The 19,995-nt window shown below is 43.8% G+C and overlaps 2 protein-coding genes across 11 annotated transcripts in view; both read left to right on the plus strand.

Moving 5' to 3' along the window:
- The window catches only part of BTBD16 (BTB domain containing 16), a 28,455-nt gene extending 22,357 nt beyond the window's left edge, over positions 1-6,098 (plus strand). The window contains exons 12-17 of the mRNA XM_083439680.1: positions 428-519; positions 3,224-3,306; positions 3,703-3,780; positions 4,380-4,478; positions 5,571-5,759; positions 5,873-6,098. Coding sequence (XP_083295806.1) covers positions 428-519; positions 3,224-3,306; positions 3,703-3,780; positions 4,380-4,478; positions 5,571-5,759; positions 5,873-5,941 — 610 coding nt within the window. The 3' untranslated portion in view covers positions 5,942-6,098. The remainder of the gene's footprint in view (positions 1-427; positions 520-3,223; positions 3,307-3,702; positions 3,781-4,379; positions 4,479-5,570; positions 5,760-5,872) is intronic.
- Positions 6,099-16,032: 9,934 nt separating this feature from the next.
- The window catches only part of PLEKHA1 (pleckstrin homology domain containing A1), a 34,211-nt gene continuing 30,248 nt past the window's right edge, over positions 16,033-19,995 (plus strand). For 4 of the 10 annotated variants that reach the window (XM_083439737.1, XM_083439740.1, XM_083439744.1 and 1 more), the window contains exon 1: positions 16,193-16,446. The gene's annotated coding sequence lies outside the window, so the exon portion shown is untranslated. The other 6 variants (XM_083439743.1, XM_083439739.1, XM_083439738.1 and 3 more) reach the window with 5 other exon arrangements.

Consider the following 19,995-nt stretch of genomic DNA (forward strand, 5'->3'; position numbering starts at 1 on the left):
TTAATATATAAAAAATATCTCTAAGCAGTGTACAAAACAGGTGAAGCAACAACAGGCACTTAAAACAAAATAGTACAAAAATACGCAGTTACATATAAAAATGGTACAGAGTTAATTCTTACTGTTGCATTACCATTGGTATCTTTCATACTAGGAAATCAGTTTTGACTTGGGCAAAGCCTGAAATAAATGCATGTAGAATCTCACTTGCCTTGCATATGAGAATCACATGCATAATTCATTGCAGTGACACATTTTGGCATTTCAACATGTGCACAGAAACCTCACATAATAATCTATTTGCGCTTGTAATGTCTGCAGATGCTTTCCATGTAGAAAATGAATAATAGCTGTAGCAATACTAAGCTTGGATAGGAAATCATGCCGGGTTTAAACAAAGTTTTCTGCTCCATTGTTTTGTTTTTAGCTTACCCAAGATATGTGCCTTCCTGGAAAGGGAAGTAGGACAGCGATACATAGCTATTTTTCAGTCCCTCCGTTTACATGGCATCACTTCAAGTAAGTTTACTTTTTCTTTAGAACCTAAACCTACTGTCACAAATCAAAATGCACTCCCAAATTTTGTGTGCCCCACTCCATAGGTCTGCTCTGCCCTCTTTAATATAAATTACATATGCATATGGCACTTTGCAAATAACAGGTTTCAGAAGTCTCTACCCCAAGGGGCTTATAATCTTAAAATAGAGATATAGGAAGGAGCAGAGGAAGGAACTGGAAGCAGGAGTTTACAGGGGAAGAGCATGTGATTACTTCCATTACACATACTTGGGCTTAGTTGCAATAAGACGGTTTAAATACTTGGAGGAAATGCACAAGGAGTGTGTGTGTGTGTGTGCGCGCATGTGTGTGCGTGCGTGTGTGCACGCATATAACACACAGACACAAAACTACTAGTATATGCATGTATATAACTCCAAATAGAGAGTCATTTCTAACTAAGGTCTTCTTAGAGTAGACCTACTGAAATTAATTAAACTAAATTAGCCATGCACATTGGGTCTACTCTGAGTAGATGTAGCACTGGAGACCACCCATGTATCCAAAACATTCCATGCATATTTTCTTTATGTGTTTCCTCCATTCGTTTCAGCAAAATCCATTGCAGCTATCTCTTTTTTGAAACAATTCAACATTCCATGATACTAGAAATCGGGTCCTCCCTTAAAAGAGGGTACGTACTGCGGTGGGACCTGGAACACCAACACCCTGTGTTGTGGGTGGGTACGATTGGACAGCCACAACACTCTGTTGGTAGGTCCCTCGAAGCTGGGTACAATCTGGCCAATGGGACGCAGTCCAAACGGTTCGAGGGACCTATTTATGCCCATGCACGTGACCCAGAGCTTCCTCTTTCGGCGTGTGCATTCGGAACATTGGCCCACCTCTCCCTACTTTTAGGACTTGTGCGCTTGTCCTTGTTATGCCGTCGTGTGTCGTCTGTCATTGGGACAGGGGCACAGCAGGAATTTTCCCCACGTGGCTGATTGGCTTTTGACATTTGGGTTTCACCTGCCGCGTAGCAATTCGTCACAACTTATAAGGTTGTGGATAGGCTCTGGTTCAGGTGATAGGGATGGGAGAAGGCTCTCGCCATCCCTGGAGAGTTTTGGAGAACTCAAAGGCTTGCCACATTTTTGTGACATGTTGGTTGGTCCTAATAAAAGCATTAGCCAAGTGCAGACATTGAAGTTTCTACTTTCTGTTGTAATGCCTCTCACTATTTAATGCTTATCCAGCACCAACTACGTGAAAGGCACTTTTTGTACATTTTGCGATGTGAGAGGGAAAGAAGAATGGAAGCTTATTGTCATGCGCCCTTTAAAAGAAACCACATTTAACAAGAAATCTTTTTGATTCACCCACTTTGTCAGTACATTTGTTTTGGAACAATAGCTGCTTTCAATAGCAAGCCCATGTTACATTGACTTCTTTCAGCCTGAATAGACTGTGATGACATCATGCAAAGCCATTTCTGGCCATGAAACTGAAATGCATACTTTGCTATACGCAAACAGCACTGCATTCTTCGGCAGCAGTAGCACAGACAAGAGCCCAGATTAATTTCTTCCTCATTGTGCTGTGAGCATCTCAAAAAGCAGGTTAATGTAAAACCCAGCCAAATGTTGTTAAACCTGATTCTTGACATTTGTGTCTGGCCTGCAGAAGCACAGGGAAGGAAGAATGGCACCCCTGCAAAGTGTGCAAATCCCGGTTGTTGAAACAACTGAGGATCTGTGCATGGTTGTCAAAAAGAAAACTTTATCTGATGGTTTTTAATTTTGGTGGAATGCTGAGCAAAAGCAGGAAGGGGCACTGTGCAGAAAGTATAAAGGAGAGTCAACTTGGACAAAGTAGTGATTGAACTAAGTGAGTGGTGCCATAGCTAGACAGGTGGATGGGAGAGGATAGATTTATATCAGGGGTAAAGGTAAAGATAAAGGGACCCCGGACCATTAGGTCTAGTCATGACCAACTCTGGGGTTGCGGCGCTCATCTCGTTTTATTGGCCAAAAGAGCTGGCGTACAGCTTCTGGGTCATGTGGCCAGCATGACTAAGCCACTTCTGGCGAACCAGAGCAGTGCATGGAAATGCCATTTACCTTCCTGCCGGAGCGGTACCTATTTATCTATTCGCACTTTGACATGCTTTAGAACTGCTAGGTTGGCAGGAGCAGGGACCGAGCAACGGGAGCTCACCCCGTCGCGGGGATTCGAACCACCGACCTTCTGATCAGCAAGTCCTAGGCTCTGTGGTTTAACCCACAGCGCCACCCGCATCCCTCATACCAGGGGTAGGATTCTGTTTTCTGTTGAGGGTTTGCATTCCCATGAGGCTGATGCATTGAAGGGGCACAGGATGATGTGGTCAGGGCCACCCCTTTCTCTGTCTTTCTGCAACCCATTCTCTCCTGACAAATTCATCAGTTCCTCTCTCTGCGTTGACCTCACAGCTTCTTAGCTGCTCATATTCTTCAACAAGGTGTGGCCTTAAAATCCCAGATCACATGCCTGGGCTTCCGTTTTGCATTCTTGCTGCGTCTCCCCTTTCCAAAAACTTTTCCTGCTTTTAGTGTTGTGCCTGCAAAGCCTTGCAAGTGCATCACCAATAATATCGGACTCAGCAGGTGCAGTGACATCTCTTTTTTGTTTTCTGTTTACCAGAAATTTAATAATAATTCATTTTCCTCTCTTCTTCCCAAAGGCAGGCATCTGGAGGAACTCTGGGAAATTAACTTCCTTCCTCTGCCGTGGCTGACGAGGATCTTGTCTGATCATTACCATGCAGTGAGTTGGTATGCTTACTATACTGAGCAAATGGGGGGATTTTAGTTCTTTTTAACTTCACAGTTTTCCTCTCTGGTATATTTTCCTAGTACTGTATTTTTTGCTCTATAAGACTCACTTTTTCCCTCCTAAAAATTAAGGGGAAATATGTATGCGTCTTATGGAGTGAATGCAGGCTGCGCAGCTATCCCAGAAGCCAGAACAGCAAGAGGGATCACTGCTTTCGCTGCACAGCGATCCCTCTTGCTGTTCTGGCTTCTGGGATTCAGAATATTTTTTTTCTTGTTTTCCTCCTCCAAAAACTAGGTGAGTCCATAAAGCACTGAATTGGGACCTGTGTTGTACTGAAAAAAATTGAACTCATGAACTCTATATGAAGTTTTCTTTTCCTTTCAGCTAGAGAATGGTGGTGACATGGTATTTCAGAGAGACTTTAACACTCAGGCAGTGAGATTTGGTCTGGTGCTTACACAGGTAGGTCACTATTAAAACGTGAAGAATTTCTACACAGGGTGGAGGGCAGGAGACCGTCTGCTGACAAAACATTTCACATAACCTTACATGGCGATGGGAGGGATATGAATGAATAGTCAGGTAGAGAAAGAAAGAGAAAGGATTTAATATATATATGCTAAAACTGGCTGAAAGATACTGTTGCTGCCAACTCTGAAATCACTGGCCAAAATAACGTTTTAAACTGTTCTTATAACATTTTTACCATTTCCTCCAATTGTTGATGTGTTTGCCATCCTGGGGTCTTTCAGGAGGAAGGGTGGTATATAAATTGAATAAATAAATAAATACAGACTGAACCTGGGGGGATGTGAAGGCAAAATTGTGGCAAGAATTAGCAAGGTGAATTTTGTCCATACCTACAGAGTAACTCACAAGCAATGGGCAACTGTTCAGTCTTTTGCAATGTTCCCACGGTCCTTCCCCTTAGAGGTCACTAGGTCAGCTGCTCTGTTGAATCCAGACTTCTCTTAATGGCCCTCTCACAATACTTACAGATCTTTTTGCTGACATAACTGAGATAAAAATGCATTAAAAAAAAAATCTCTTGGTTACTTCAGGAGCCAAGGTACCATTCAGAAATAATTTCCATTTATGGATTCTTCTTTGAGATAAAAGCAGTAAAACATGATGCTTCAGCCTACAGTTTTTACATGCAGGTAAGAAAAGCATTTCTGTAATTCTCTCTAACTTGGGCCACCATCAATCTTTAGGGAGATGAATAAAACATTGAACTAGGCTACACCCTGAAAGCAATAAATTTCCACAAGGAAGATTGTGTCACTGGCATTTTTTTGCTATAAGGAGGAGGGAAATAGTGTTAAGGCTGACTTGCAAAACTGGGCAGAAGTGCTCTTGTGCAACTCCCCATTAGGGTGACCAAGGAGTATAGGGATCCTACCCCTTTAATAGTCAGGTAGACTTGAGCAGTTCAGCAGGTGTAGCTAAGACAAAGAGTATGTATATATTGCCATTCCAGCTCCATTGCACTCCCACCTCTGGTGTCTGAAGTCAAGTACACATGGCATTAGCTTCAACTCATATGCATCCTGCAGCTTCTCGAGAAATGCTCCTGTTGGAAGCTTTCTCCTCAAACCAACTTCCTTCCGACTTGAAAATGCAAGTCACAGATTAGTTGAGGTGTATACAGTTCAGACAGCCATTCCACATGCGCAGAATGACAGTTTCCTTGAACTGGAGTTCAGGGGGGTGTACAGTTGCAGGTAAACAAATCAGATAATATGAAGACATCATCACTTGCTCTCTAGTTGTATACAGCAAATGCAACATGAAATGCACAAGGGAATGGGAGTGGCCACCTTGCTTGCCTTTGCACCTACTAATTTTTTACATACCCAAAGGAAAAACAATGGGAGCTAGGAAGACCAGTTAGGTAAAAAGAGATTGATCTACAGTGGTACCTCTGGTTACGTACTTACCGTAGTTCGTTCCGGAGGTCTGTTCTTAACCCGAAACTGTTCTTAACCTGAAGGTCCACTTTAGCTAATGGAGCCTCCTGCTGCTGCCGCGCCGCCGGAGCATGATTTCTGTTCTCATCCTGAAGCAAAGTTCTTAACCCGAGGTAAAATTTCTGGGTTAACGGAGTCTGTAACCTGAAACATATGTAACGTGAAGCGAATGTAACCCGAGGTACCACTGTACCTTGAATTAGGATTTTCTTGGTGGAGGTTTTTGAGTACCTTCAGCTCACAGACGCTGACAAATAACAATTTAACTCTGTGTCATTTCAGAGAGTCAAACATGCAGATCCAATTATATCTTTTTTTACTGCTGAACGGAGTCCTGTCAGTTTAAAGGAAACACGTGAAGTTAAGTATGAAATCAAAGCACAGTGTCAGATAGATGGGAAATGGGAAGAGTTCACTACGGAGAGACTTACTCAAAGGTTTGGAGTTAAGAAGCCCAGCTGTAAAAGCATGGTAAGTCGGGGAAGGAGCGCTTTGTACATTTGAAAAACAAAATTGTTACATTGACTTCCTAAATAGCATAGATAGAAACTTGAGTGCTAACTCTTGCCTCTTTCTGAATGCAGGTTTTGAAAGCATGCATACCATCGGTTCCAATCTATGTGACCTTTTCTCTTCTTTTCCCAACATCGTAAAAGACAGCAAGCACTCTCTGGGCAGCTCTGCTGAAGGACTCATTTTGACACCTAGCATATGCGTAGGAGTGTTAATATCATACGTCTAAGGGCCTGCACTGGTCAGGCAGGTGATCACATTTCACATAACAGGAGAATAAACTGCACCCTTCCCTCATGCTCAGCTCATTTAGACATTAATGCCTATTTGCATTGTACTCTTGTTTCCTGTGGCAAATGCTGCAAATAGATTTCAATTGCTTAGTGTAGCTTCAAATTACCAATCTGGTGCCCACTAGCAAATGAAGGGCATGAACCGTTCCTCCCACATGGATGCAAACAGCCGTGTGCATGGCATTTTAGAGAGCTTTCTTTTTCCACTCTCCCCAGCTGGCCTTCAGCCAGGTGCACTACAGCACATCTAGTCGTTATTGATTTCGGGAAGCCATTAATGTTGCTCACATAAAAGTGTCAGGTAACCCCACCTAGTCTAGCCCTCATCCCATTGCACAGGCTACTGTACAAATAAAAGCAAGAGCCACCTCCATACCAGGAAACTGGAGATCAAGCTCCCCAAACAATCCTAGTTTATACTTAAATTATTCTGCCAGAATCACCAACATTGTCTAAATCCTGAGACATAATCTAAATGTATGGCCTTATAGCTTTGCTCTTGCTCTATCTCAAATTGCCTATAGAGCCCCACCAGGTAGGTGTTTTATTGTAATCTGCAATATATTCTTGAAAACAGTAACAGTGCAATAGTGGCCACTGTATTCTGCTCTGGTCAGACCTCACCTGGAGTACTGTGTCCAGTTCTGGGCACCACAGTTCAAGAAGGACACTGACAAACTGGAACGTGTCCAGAGGAGGGCAACGAAAATGGTCAAAGGCCTGGAAACGATGCCTTATGAGGAACGGCTAAGGGAGCTGGGCATGTTTAGCCTGGAGAAGAGGAGGTTAAGGGGGGATATGATAGCCATGTTCAAATATATAAAAGGATGTCACATAGAGGAGGGAGTTCTGCTGCTCCAGAGAAGCGGACACGGAGCAATGGATCCAAACTACAAGAAAGAAGATTCCACCTAAACATTAGGAAGAACTTCCTGACAGTAAGAGCTGTTCGACAGTGGAATTTGCTGCCAAGGAGTGTGGTGGAGTCTCCTAATTTGGAGGTCTTTAAGCAGAGGCTTGACAGCCATATGTCAGGAGTGCTCTGATGGTGTTTCCTGCTTGGCAGGGGGTTGGACTCGATGGCCCTTGTGGTCTATTCCAACTCTATGATTCTATGGTGGATGTATTCTGCTTTAGTTCTGTTATGTTTCTCCAGTTCTACCACATTTTCACTGTTCAGAGGGGTTGAAGAGCAACAAAAGCAGGACAAGAACAAACCAGAACATTGGTGTGCTATAAAAAAGTTTGAGGATTTCAGCAGGACATTATGAGATGTGCACTGATTGGAAATGAGGTAGCGTGACTGCCTCAAAACTTTTGCAGGTACAAACAGTGTGGAAGGTAGGGTTGCATATAGCTGCCCCAATAGCATCAGGAGCATAAATCATCTTGAACAAGAAAAGGGATTTCTGGAGGGACCTTTAGTTATTCCGGTAATGGAAGGGGGAGGCGAGGAGAGCCTGTTTATGCCCAGCCTTGCCGGTTGCCAGTTGTAACCCGAACCACACTCCTTATTAAACCTGACAACTCCCAGGTGAAGTGAATTCTGGGAGGTCAAAGCAACTGCTTCCAAAGGGACTTGGAGACACCACACCCTGCACTTCTCAGCTAAATCCCTCTCTGTTTCTCAGAAACAACAGGCCTAGCACCCAGGTGCCTTTCCCGCCTTGCAATTCAACACAGCCTGTTGTTTCCCCTTGGAATCCCACTCTTTCACCCACATAGTATGCTTCCAGTGGCAAGGCACATGGGAGATCACAAGAATGCTTGGCATAAACATACTTCAGACCCCAACAGTCAAATTGCATGAAGTTTTATTAAGAATAAAACAGGAAGAGAGGAGGACAAATGAACAAAACATGATGAGGAAAATAAAAGGAGCCTGTTGGTTCAAAGTTATCCAACCTAACCTTGCTACTTACAAAAAAGGCTTCCGGTTTTCTCATGAACAATGTTTCCTTTATTTTTGGTTTCTTAATGTAGCGTTCTGCTTCTTCCTTTTGTCCTCCTGACAAAAGTGTGGTGTAGTGGTTAAGAGCGGTAGTCTCGTAATCTGGGGAACCGGGTTCACGTCTCTGCTCCTCCACATGCAGCTGCTGGGTGACCTTGGGCTAGTCACACTTATTTGAAGTCTCTCAGCCCCACTCACCTCACAGAGTGTTTGTTGTGGGGGAGGAAGGGAAAGGAGAATGTTAGCCGCTTTGAGACTCCCGAAGGGGAGTGAAAGGCGGGATATCAAATCCAAACTCCTCTTCTTCTTCTTTTAAAATTCTAAATAAACTTCTTACCATTGGCTGTGGGGTTCATGCATGTATTTCTTCCAGGCTCTCCCCACGGGAGCGAACCTGATGTTCCCCATAAGATCTCCTACCCACTACCTTTATGTGAACTGGATGGGTGCGTGACTAGGGTGGCTACCAGCCCTGCTGACTCCTGTCTTTGGACTACAACTTCCAACTTTGCTGGTCAAGGGCTGATGGGAGTTGGAGCCCAACCACATCTGGAAGGCACCATGAAATGAAGGAAGGTCCTTTTAAAGTCATTGAAACAGAGGACTATCCTCCGTCACACTGCATATGAAAGGCAGCATGTGAGAGTCTAGCAGCACATCTCCTTGCCTTCGTTTGGTTGTACGGTGTGGCCAAATTGGTTCATTATTTTCAGGGCTCTGAAAGTTTTCCTGGAAGCTGCTTTAACCAGTCTTCTTGTCAATGACTGTCAAGGTCATTTTGGGAGGTGGCATCCACCCTCTTGTTCTCTGCCACCCCACACGGCATGTGTGCCTGCTTTTAACATGCCATTGCTGGTACAAATAATGACATAGTGGCAGGCCTGTTGTCTAGCCGGGGGGGACTGAGAGGGAGATACAACAGCCATCTTCAAATATGTAAAGGGCTGCCACATGGAATATGGACCAAGCTTGATTTCTCCTGCTCTGGAGGGCAGGACCCAAATCAATGGCTTCGAGAAAGGAGATTCTGACTGAAACATCAGAAAAAACTCTGTGGCAAAATAAAAAAAATTGTCCAGTAGCACCTCAGAGACCTATTGGCTGTTGTATCTCCCTCTCAGTCTCCCCGGCTAGACAACAGGCCTGCCTCTATGTCATTGTTTGTATCAGCATGTTTATTTATTTATTTCAACTGCGTCAGACCAACATGGCTACCTACCTGTATCTAGAACTTTCTGGCAGTAAGAGCTGTTTGACAGTGGAGCAGACTCACACGAGAGTCTGTTCTTCATTGGACGTTTTTCAGCACACAGGCTGGATGGCCACCTGTCGTGTAGATTCCTGTACTGCAAAGGTTGGACTAGATGACCCTTCCAACTCCTCAGTTCTGTGATTTTATTATTCTGCCTTGTAAGCTTGAGTTTGCCTTCCTGCGCTTCTGTGGAGTTGTTACAGAAAAATACAGAAGATTGTGGTTGGTGCTTACTCATGACCCAGCTGAATAAAGCGTACTTTGTTGTGAAATATCAAAGTGTTCCTGGCCCATTAGATAAGAGCAGCAACCTTAGTTTGGAAGCTAATGTGCAGGAAGGCTGAGTAAAACACACTATTTCATTTGGAGAACCGTAGCTAATGGCCAATTAATACAATCCCTTACATGCGGTCAGTTGTGAGGACAGAGCACAGTTGCCTGTAAGCCTAAAATAAGTGCAAAGGCAGTAAAATGGTTGTCCTACTGTTTAAAAGTGTGTGTGTGTGTGTGTGTGTGTGTGTGTGTGTAAGAACCATGGGGTTCCCCGGAGAAAAGTGCAGGATATAAATATAATAATTTATCGTTCAAGATACAGAAGTCATTGCAAGAACTCTAACTAGGAAAAAGGAAGAAAGAAGGAAAACAGCATGGAATCACAAATCCTACAAAAAACAAGAACAACCCAAAAACCCCATACCTGCATTGTCCACCAAATTTCAACTCTGTCCTTTAAATTTAAGCACATGCACATCAAGAGCAGCAAAGGTCAGAATCACAATTTGCATCTGCTAATAATACAAATACCCACAGAGTCAAAACGTGGGTGTTACAGGAAGCATAGGTCAGTATGTCAGTGTGGGTGAATATAGGAAACATGATGTAATTGCTGGCGGCTGTCAACGATATTTCTGTATTTATAAACAAACAAAGAGTTCAGTCCCAATGTCAGAGCTTCACCAAAAGAAAAGAACAAAATGGAAAAAGATCTATGTCATAAATTTATCTCTGCAGAAAGAAATCTCATTATTTCCATTATTGGTTCTATTCTCTTTCTCAGGGAAACTGTGGTGACAAAATACATATTAAGTTAATAAACTCATATACTGCCTTTTAGGGGGTGTGGAAATTAAACCTTAGTCAAATTGTTGAGCCCCGCTTGGAACTAAATAGGCAGCAGTATTGGTGCAGGCTGCTTCAGCTGCTCCATAAAAGTTGAAAGTTTAAGACTGCACCTCAGGAAGGAGCGTGAATCCGGAAACATGTTGAGTTCATTTTATTAGTTGATATTTTTGAGAACTAGTTTCTCCTTTTTGCATTCCCTTAGAAATAACTCCCACTGCAACCTCATAATGCATATTTACTGGTTGGTAAGGCCCCACTGAACACAATGGGATTTATTTCTGAATGAACATTTATAGGATCGCACCATTTAAAGTATAAAATTGTGGGCGGGGGGGCATATCCTTCACAACTGCTGGGGTAAACCACACCCCTTGTCTATCACCAAAATAACACTGGTAAACTGAACCATTCATTACTTCATTTTCTACATGAATCACCTTCACTGAGTCATATTTGTTGCGAAAGCCAGGTGGATTTTTATAAACTTGTCAGTGTGTACTCAGATTACAATTACAACCTTATAAAGTTGATATCATAGGTAAGAACATGGCCGTTTATTTAAATGTATTGCTCCTTATTTTTCAGAGGCATGTTAAGTGCCTTATAGGTTGCTTTTAATGTGGAATTTAACAACTACCTTGTACGTTACAGAAGCAGATTTTTTAAAAAAAGTTTCCTTTGTTTAAAACAAATTGCATTTGTTCTTTTTCCCCACTTCATTTTTGTTGTTGTGGTTCCCCATCAATTTCAAAGGGACAGCCACTCAATATTTGGCTGCCTGCAACTTTAGTGTTTCTCATCCAAAGGACATGAGCTTTGCAGATACCCTAATACCATTCCATGGCACAAGTCCTGTCAAATAGATGAATGATAATAATAGTAATAATAATAATAATACTAATAATAGAACATCACAGTTTTGTGTAATGGAGAGTTGACACTTACTGCAGTGCTAAATTATTTGTTCTTTGAACCATTTTCACCTTCTATGCTGTTCTAATCTCTGAAGATGTACAGCAAAAGACTGTACACACATCAGAGCCTTTTAGTATTAACAGCAGTTTTTTAAACATTGGTTGGATCATGTCCAAAGGTCATAAAATAGAATGTGCAAGTTTACAGAGGAGTTGTGTTGCTGGTCACTAACTAAACCAAAAGCAAGATTTTATTGGAGCCATAATATTTGATATTCCGAACTTAAAAATGGAAAGCGTAATGTGGGTGGTCAACAAAAGAAGTTTAAAGATTGTCTCAAGGCAAATCTTTAAAAATGCAGTATAAACACCAACAATTGGGAAACATTTGCCTGCGAGTGCGCCAATTGGAGAACAGCCTTTACCAAAGGTGTCATGGGCTTTGAACTCAGGACACAAGGGAGAAACGTGCTAAGAGGAAGGCACACTTGGCAAACCCTCACCATGATCAACTCCTGCCCGGAAACCTATGTCCCCACTGTGGAAGGACGTGTGGATCCAAAATTGGCCTCCATTGCTAAAACCGTGTTTATGGAAGACAATCTTACTCGGCTATGAGTGATTGCTAAATAAAATGAAGAAGATGATTTGATGGTTGTGGTACTGGAAAAGTAAACACACTTTTCTGTTTCCCAAAATACTGTTGTTTCCGTGTTAGGGAAGTGGTAATGTTGCTACAAAAGAAGCACTATCTTGTAGGCAACCCCAAAACTGCAGGCAACCTGACCAATGGGATATAAATGCACATATATATTGACTGTGCCCTTTGAGGGAACTTCTGAGCTGAAAGAAAGAATGGTCATAAGCAGAACTTTACTGACATGCTATGATAAAATGACTCAAGGAAATGTCATTGTTTGAAAAGAATGGACCTGGGGAAGCCCTTTACCTGTAATGACATGGCAACGCCCCTCCCATCCAAAACAAATAACATGGCTAAGCTGAAGGTCACAGTCGCTTGTGTGCGGATAAGCTACTATGTATACTCTTCCTACCGGAATCGTACTGTATAGAATAATAAACATTTCCGAACAACAGGAAAGGAACAAAGGGAATACAAAATTCAGAAGAACAAAAAAGTAACCAGACGAATGACTATGTTATGGGGGAAGGAAGTGCAGTGGTGTTAGTTTATGCTTTTATCCAGTGCTTTTTTTCTATTTAAAAACATGTTTAAGGGTACTCTCATTTTCCTACTTATATTGAAATACTGCCCCTCAATGAGGCCAAACTTAGATTCACAAAATGTTTAGGGGTATGCGTCCACCTGCATCCCCCCAGAAAAAAAACACTGCTAAATGTGCTCCTCAGATGCACGTTGCAGCAATAGTGAATAAGCTGCTATTATTTCCTACCCCTGGTGGTACATGACACCACAAAAATAAACAAGAGCTCCTAAGAACTGGCTAGCCTATGGGATCGAGTCAGTGCTTTGTGGCCAAAAAGAAAAGAAAGCAGTGTTAAGAGTTTGTGGGCTGGGGAGTAGGCTGCATGCTGAGACCCTTCTAATTCTTTGAATAGCCAAGCTAGCTTCCTGGTGAGGTGGTGGGCCATTAGGGGAACAAAGGGAGTGGCTCTGTGTGAGGTAGCAAGTGAGTGGGGCCTCCTCCCTCAACTCACGGAGAGTTAGAAGGACAAAGCCAGAGCTGAGAGTAGGAGTGATGTGAGCTAGAAGGAAAGCAGCAAAATGAGAAGTAGGGTGTGTGTGGGGGTGTGTGAGAGAAATGATTGATTTCTGTCTGAATCCAAGTCTGTGGCTTTGGGCGAAGTAAGGCTGTCTTGGGGTGTTAACGCTGCAAAGCCCTCCATCGCAGGCTCAGGTTGTATATATGTGTAAATAAACCATATATATCACAAAGACTTCCTCATTCCAAAAGAAACACAGACTCTGGGTAAACACCTGGAATCTCACCCTGCTCGGAGATAGGGGTGGTGTGCAATAGTATTAACATTTGTAGCTGCTCTGCAGGCTCACCTGGAGGCAAATCTGTCTTGTCACAAGCTTGAATATATTTATGTCTCAGCATAAATATAGAGCGTTTCATCAGTTTCAGCGTCAGGCTATCTGTAATTATATTTGCAAATATTGCAAAGAACCCAATAGGCTTCCAGTGACATTCCAAAAGTAACTGAGCTGCATCACTGGAACTTCTCACGGTATATTAAAAACAGCCAGTTGCTTAGGTCCCATCACATTCCTTATATGCAGAATCACAAAAATGAAAACTGAAAGAGGGCTCAAAGGTACTCTCAGGGTGTAATCCTATAGTCCCTGGAGGATGGGGTAGGGGACCACAGGAGCCATAGAACAGAGATGTCAGAGGCTCAGTCGCTGAACCCTTTGAAGCTCTGCTGAAACCAGTGTTGGAAGTTCTGATGTCAGAAGGGTAAAAAAAACCACACAACCGACATTCCATGGGTGTGCCAAGAAGCAGCTTAGATCCAAAGGTCTCCCAGTCCCTTGACACAATCCCAAATTAGGGGGAAATTAGACACAGTTGTGTGCATATCTAAGTTGCTCCTTCCACATGTTTCCAATGATACATAAAATTGTGGGGGCGGGGATTAAATATTTGTCATCTCCCTTCCCCCACCATGGGCATAGCCAGGATTTTTGTTAGGGAGGCAGGCCTTTTGTTGGGGGTGGGGAGGCAGAGCCTCAGTTTGCCATGTATTTTTATTGCTTTAGATGGGGACAGCTGCCCCGCTGCCCCCCTGGCTACGCCCATGCCCCCACCATAGGGTTGAAGCCTACAGCTTCAATCCAAAACACACTTACTAGAAAGCTCAGTAAGACTTGCTTCTAAGTAAACATGTCCAGTAAATGTTGTAAATGTGTGATATGAGGAAGGCACCCCAGACATCCTCAACAGAAATGGAACAGTACATCCAAATCAAATCAAGTCAAATGGGAGCATTTCACAAAATGTTCACAGAAGGAATCAAAGATCAGCAGGCGCGATGGTAGCTGCCGAGACATTATCAGGCACTCTTTAGGAATCAGGATGGTGCCTTGTCAAACTTGAGTTATATGTAATCAAACTATGAAAGAGTACTGCATTCTCCATTGTGTAAATTATACAATGCAAGTTTTGCTGGCACACGACAGACATTGTGGGTGAAAGTTTCGTCACTTCTTCATGAATCATGATACACTATTAGATGGTGTGACTCTGGGACTTTTACTGAAAGATAATTTAAAACATTTGAATAAATGTGAATGCATGAAAAGCTGCTTTCTCACTGAGAAAGGAGCAAGCTCTATGACCCTTCCTGGGTTTGGTAGAAAATGTTGCCATGGTAATTGCAAACCATTGTTCACAGCTGACTTCAGCATTCATTGTTGCATTCTGATTACAGCTTTTGTTTCATTATGAAGTGTGATTACTGAAAGCCTCCTTACAACAAAGATGTATTTTCATGCAAGAGCTGAGTATAGAAGAGGCCTTTTAGAGATTTTTTCCCCTGTTTTAAGCCTGAAAAGGGGGTGGGGGGAGCCCTACTGCACAGTGGGCAATATTAAATATTCCAGAGGAAGCAAAATTAAAATTGATTGTTGTAAAAGTGGTTTTATGACACCATTGGAAAGAACAATTATTGGTCTCTCAAAGCTTTATGAGGTAATGCCTGAATTTACTAGACTTCTGACTTAAAACACAGAACAAAGGAGAGCTTTTAAAATTATATTTACTCATAGACTTCTCTGCAGTTATGAACTTGTTTAAACATTGATACATTTTATTGCATCAGCTTATGCAAAAGAGCATGCTGACTCCTACCCTAACGTAATTTGGCCTAATAAATGAAAGCACTGCAACCACATGGTATCTTCTGTCCTTTGACCAACACAGTGTGCTTTGAAACATGCTCAGCAACAGTGAAAATCTATCAGTTTTTATGGTTCAGTTTTTATGCACTGAACTGCAAACAATGTTTATACAATCTTTGTATCGGAATCAGGAATAATGGATAAATCCCAGTTATTTGATGTCAGACCTCCTATATCCCATCATGATTACAAAGCCTGTTATGGCTGGCCCAAAATATTTATCTGATTTAGTTATGTTAGTCAATATAATGACCAATCTTATCTTATCTTAGTTAATGAACATGTATGTAAGGGGGATAATTATTTACTAAATTTAATTCCTACATTTTCTCCATGGACAGCAAGGTAGTGTACATGTTCAACACAGTCTAATCATTTATTTAAAAGAATCCTAAGCCACCTGCAAAAAATGTGAAGCAAAGTGGTGCACATGCTGCAAAATATGAATAAATCCAATCCATATTAAATCTAAACCCAAAAACCTGACAGTTAAAATAATAAAACTGGAAGAGCGAGATAAAGCTATCTGTATGGTATTTCTATCCTTGTGACCCATTCCACTCGCTCTCGAGACTCCACGCCTCGTTTTATTTGCAGTTTACTTTTCTTTCCATGGAGCCCAGTTACACCAATTGGCACTCTCCGCTCCCATTATTTCCTATGGACCTTCAGAGAGCTCCCATTGTCCCCAACGGGGACATTCCTGCCGTTCGTTTCAGTACTTCCCTCCCCCGACCCTAGTGAATACATGACAGGTCCGAGCCTGTAGCCTGAGTTCCGCGGAACGAGGAATACAAATCCCAGCATGCAACGGGCTCCGAAGCGATCGCGCGACGCGGGGGCAGGCTCTGGGAAGACTACACTTCCCATGATGCCTCTCGGCAAGAGAAAGCCGGGCTTTCGAAGCTCCCTTATGGAGCACGGCCTTCTTGGGACCTGTAGTCCTTCACCGACTTCAACCCCCACCCCATCCCAAGCTCTGGCGGCGGGAACGTGGCGCATGCGCCCTGGGCTCGAGAGAGCAGGCAGTTCCTGTAGCTCATACTGAGGTAACTAATAAAGTTTCTCCTCTGAGGAGGGAAGGAGAAGAGAGAGCGAAGGGGGAGAAAAAGAGCTCCAGCGCCGAGAGGAAAAGAGGGCGGGACCGCGCCGGGGAGCGGCTGGTCCGGCTTCGTAGGGCGCTCTGCGTTCGGGGGGCTCTCGCAGGAATTTCCGCGGATTTGAGTGAGTATCGGCCGCCTGAGGGAGAGAGCAGGGCCGAAGGAAGAAGAAGCGGGGTATTAAAAACACACACAAACGCCCCACTTCCCCGCTTAATGCCGCCGCCGGCTGAAAGGGGTCTCGCCTCGCCTGAGGAAGGGAGCCCGGCGGCGAGGCGGCCTCTGGGGGGTGGGGAGGTAGGGGGCCGCCAGGGCGGAGGCTGTGAGGCGAAAGACGGAGGCTTGGCCGGGCGAGGGGGGCGGGCGGGCTGGGGCTGCTCTGGTGGTTCGTTAAGGTGAGCAGAGTGGGGGTTAAACAGGTTCCGGGGCGGAAGGTGCAAGTCTGAGGGAAGATGGGAGGGGGCGTGGGAGCCCACTGGCCACGGCGAGGCAGCCTTTGCAGAGCCTGGAAGAGGCGGCTGTGGGCTGGCAAGGCGGCATGTCCTCCTCCTCCTCCTCCCAGGGCCAGGTGCTTCTTGCCCCCCTGCAGGAGAAGCTCCTTCCTGGCTGCCGTGGTGGACCTTTGGCCTCCCGAGAGTCGGGAGCTCGGTGGCGGCGGCGGCTGCTAAGCTCTCAAGGTGGCTTTGGGGGTCTGCCGGGGCAGCGCGCCCTCCTGAATGTTGAGGTCGCACTCCCTATCCGCAGGCAGGGGTATCCTGCCGGGTGTTTTAAGTAATTGGTAAATAAGCATGCTGCGGGGCAACACCGCGGGGTCGTTACAGTGCCTTCATCCCCTAGAAGCGTTTGGTTGGCTGCTACTGTGTGTGCAGTAGGGTCTGCTGGGATAGCCCAGTGGTTAGAGAGTGAGACTCTTAATCTCGGGGTTCAGGCCCCACGTTGGGCAAAATGATTCCTGCATTGCAGGGAGGCGTTGGACCAGAGGACTCTAGTGGTCCCTCCCAATTCTACAATTGTATGCTTCTGATTCTGTTTTTATGATCTTATGATCCAGACAGGGCTCCTCTTGGTAGATATTTCTTTCTTTGTTTGTTTTTGGGGTGGGAAGTGCGGGTGGGGAGAGCAGCTGGCCTAGTTGCTGTGCCCTAGGAATAAGGGGACAGGATATGGTGTGTGTCGTTTGTATGTGCTCATGTTGAAACTGGCATGCTGAGGAGCTGAAGGATTGGTGTCATGAGGGCGTCTGCGATTACCTCTTTGAAATGGATTTTCAGGAAAGGCTGCCCTCTGCTTTTGCTTAGCTCTGCAGCATGTAGCATTTTCTCTTAAATGCCTGCCTACTCTTTGAATAGGACTCCCAAAGTGACTTTTTACCCTGGGGAAAACTTGGCAGCTCATGGTATAATTAACCTGGTAAGTGTTTGAGACTATGCAACATCCCCAGCGGTCAGGGGTTGATCTTGTTACCAAGTAATTTTTGTTACTTCAGTATTCTGAGTGTGACGCTGTGGAGACTCAGATCTTATCGGTCTCGAGAATTATAGAGTGATTTGGGTTGTGGTTGAATGCTGTGCTTTTGTAAAGGATGGGTGCATGAATGCTGACAAATGTTTTCGGTGGGTTTTCGGAGTTATGCCTTTGTGTATGATGCAAACTGGAATTTTGAAGCAGCAGCTTAAAGGCAATTAGAAGAGATACTTTAATTAAAACCTTATTTGCTTTAAGTGTTGTATTTCCTTTTTGATGACTTCAAAAGCCTGCTAATACTGGGATTTCTAGCTTCATTAATATCTGTAAAGGGTTCAAAGTTCCTTACCTAGCTGTTTTGGTTTGCCAAACTTTATTTTCACTTTATCATCACAGGATAGTAATGCTTTCTGAGAAATTTGGAGATTTATATATTTTCTATGTGCATTTATAATTCGCTCTTTACAATAGTCTCGGGATGGAGAATACACATACACTAAAACCAACAATTAATAATATAAACTAAACATAAAATTATAACATGGGTATATTACATGGGGAGGTTTGTACATAGATATTCCTGAAGTATCTTCTTCAAAGAAAGTGTTAATGCAATTATTGAGATTTTGACTTTGGGGGGGCTGGGGGAGGGGGATGGATTGAGAATATTCTCCAGCCATTGATGTGCTGGGATATGCATATCTGGGGTATCTAGATTGATAAGGGTAAAGGGACCCCTGACCATTAGGTCCAGTCGTGACCGACTCTGGGTTTGCTGCGCTCATCTCGTTTTATTGGCTGAGAGAGCCGGCATACAGTTTCCGGGTCATGTGGCCAGCATGACTAAGCCGCTTCTGGCGAACCAGAGCAGCGCACGGAAACGCTGTTTACCTTCCTGCCGGAGCGCTACCTATTTATCTACTTGCACTTTGACGTGCTTTCGAACTGCTAGGCTGGCAGGAGCAGGGACCGAGCAACGGGAGCTCACCCCATTGCAGGGATTCGAACTGCTGACCTTCTGATTGGCAAGTCCTAGGCTCTGTGGTTTAACCCACAGCGCCACCTGCGTCCTTTATCTAGATTGATACTTAGGCCTAAATTGCAATATGTGTCTATGCCAGTGGCCAATCCCCCTCTTGTGCCGTTTGATGGTTGAGTTGGAATTAGTAGCATTCTCACATTCTGAAATAGCATAGCTTAATAAGAGTACAGATAACCACAATAAAAAAAATACACTTACAACTGCTCTCGTATATAGGCTCTAGAATCAGTGAGGCATTTTCTAGTCTTCAGGAGATTATGTAACCATTAACATTTATAATGCAGTCTATGCAATCACCTATTTTAAGTGCCTAATATCAACATAACACGCTGCGTCAGGGTGGGAATCCCCTTTCAGTCTGAGGACCATAGTTCTTTCTGAGCAACCATCTGGAGGTCAGATGCCAATGGCGGGCATGGCCGGGGCAAAGTGGGCATGGCAGTGAATGTAACGTTTACCTTTGTACAGCCTGCTAGTTTCTGCACACATTCCCCTTTCCAATTATTAGAGTTCATGGGCACATTGTGGTGAGACAAAAACACTAAAGGATGATATGAAGCAGGTCCAGTGAGGAGTGTGATTAGGAAGGAAGTGTGGCTTGGGGAGAATCCCAAGGACTAGAGGGCCTTATCAGCCCCCTGAGAATGAGGTTCCCCACTCCTGCATAATATCGTACCAGTTATTAAGTACTGTATACATATTTTTTATGTATGTGTTATACTCTGTGCTTTTTTTCTAAAAAAATGTTTAGGGGTACTCATATTGAAATACTGCCCCTCAATGAGGCCAAACTTGGATTCACAAAATGTTTAGGGGTATGCATACCCCAGCGTACCCCCAGAAAAAAAGCACTGGTTATACTGAGGAGAATTTAAAATGTGGCAAAATTGCTTAGTTGCTAAACCAGATGTTAAGCTGATGTGGAGGGAACTACTAACATGAGTGCAAATTTTTCTTATATGAATTGCTTTCCATTTAAGCTAGTGATTTCCAGAGATAGTATTTTGACCATCAAAGATATAATACGCAGGGGTATGTAAGGTCCAGATTTTGTTCATGCAACTTGTTGAAGTAGTAGAAATTGTGTCCCTGCTGCAAGGAAGTTCATGAAGGTTTGCAACTTGCAGAAGTAGGGCCTGTAGGCAACAACGTGTCAGTATGTAACAG

This window comes from Podarcis tiliguerta (assembly GCF_965153285.1).
Source record: "Podarcis tiliguerta genome assembly, chromosome: 5".
Lineage (NCBI taxonomy): Eukaryota > Metazoa > Chordata > Lepidosauria > Squamata > Lacertidae > Podarcis > Podarcis tiliguerta.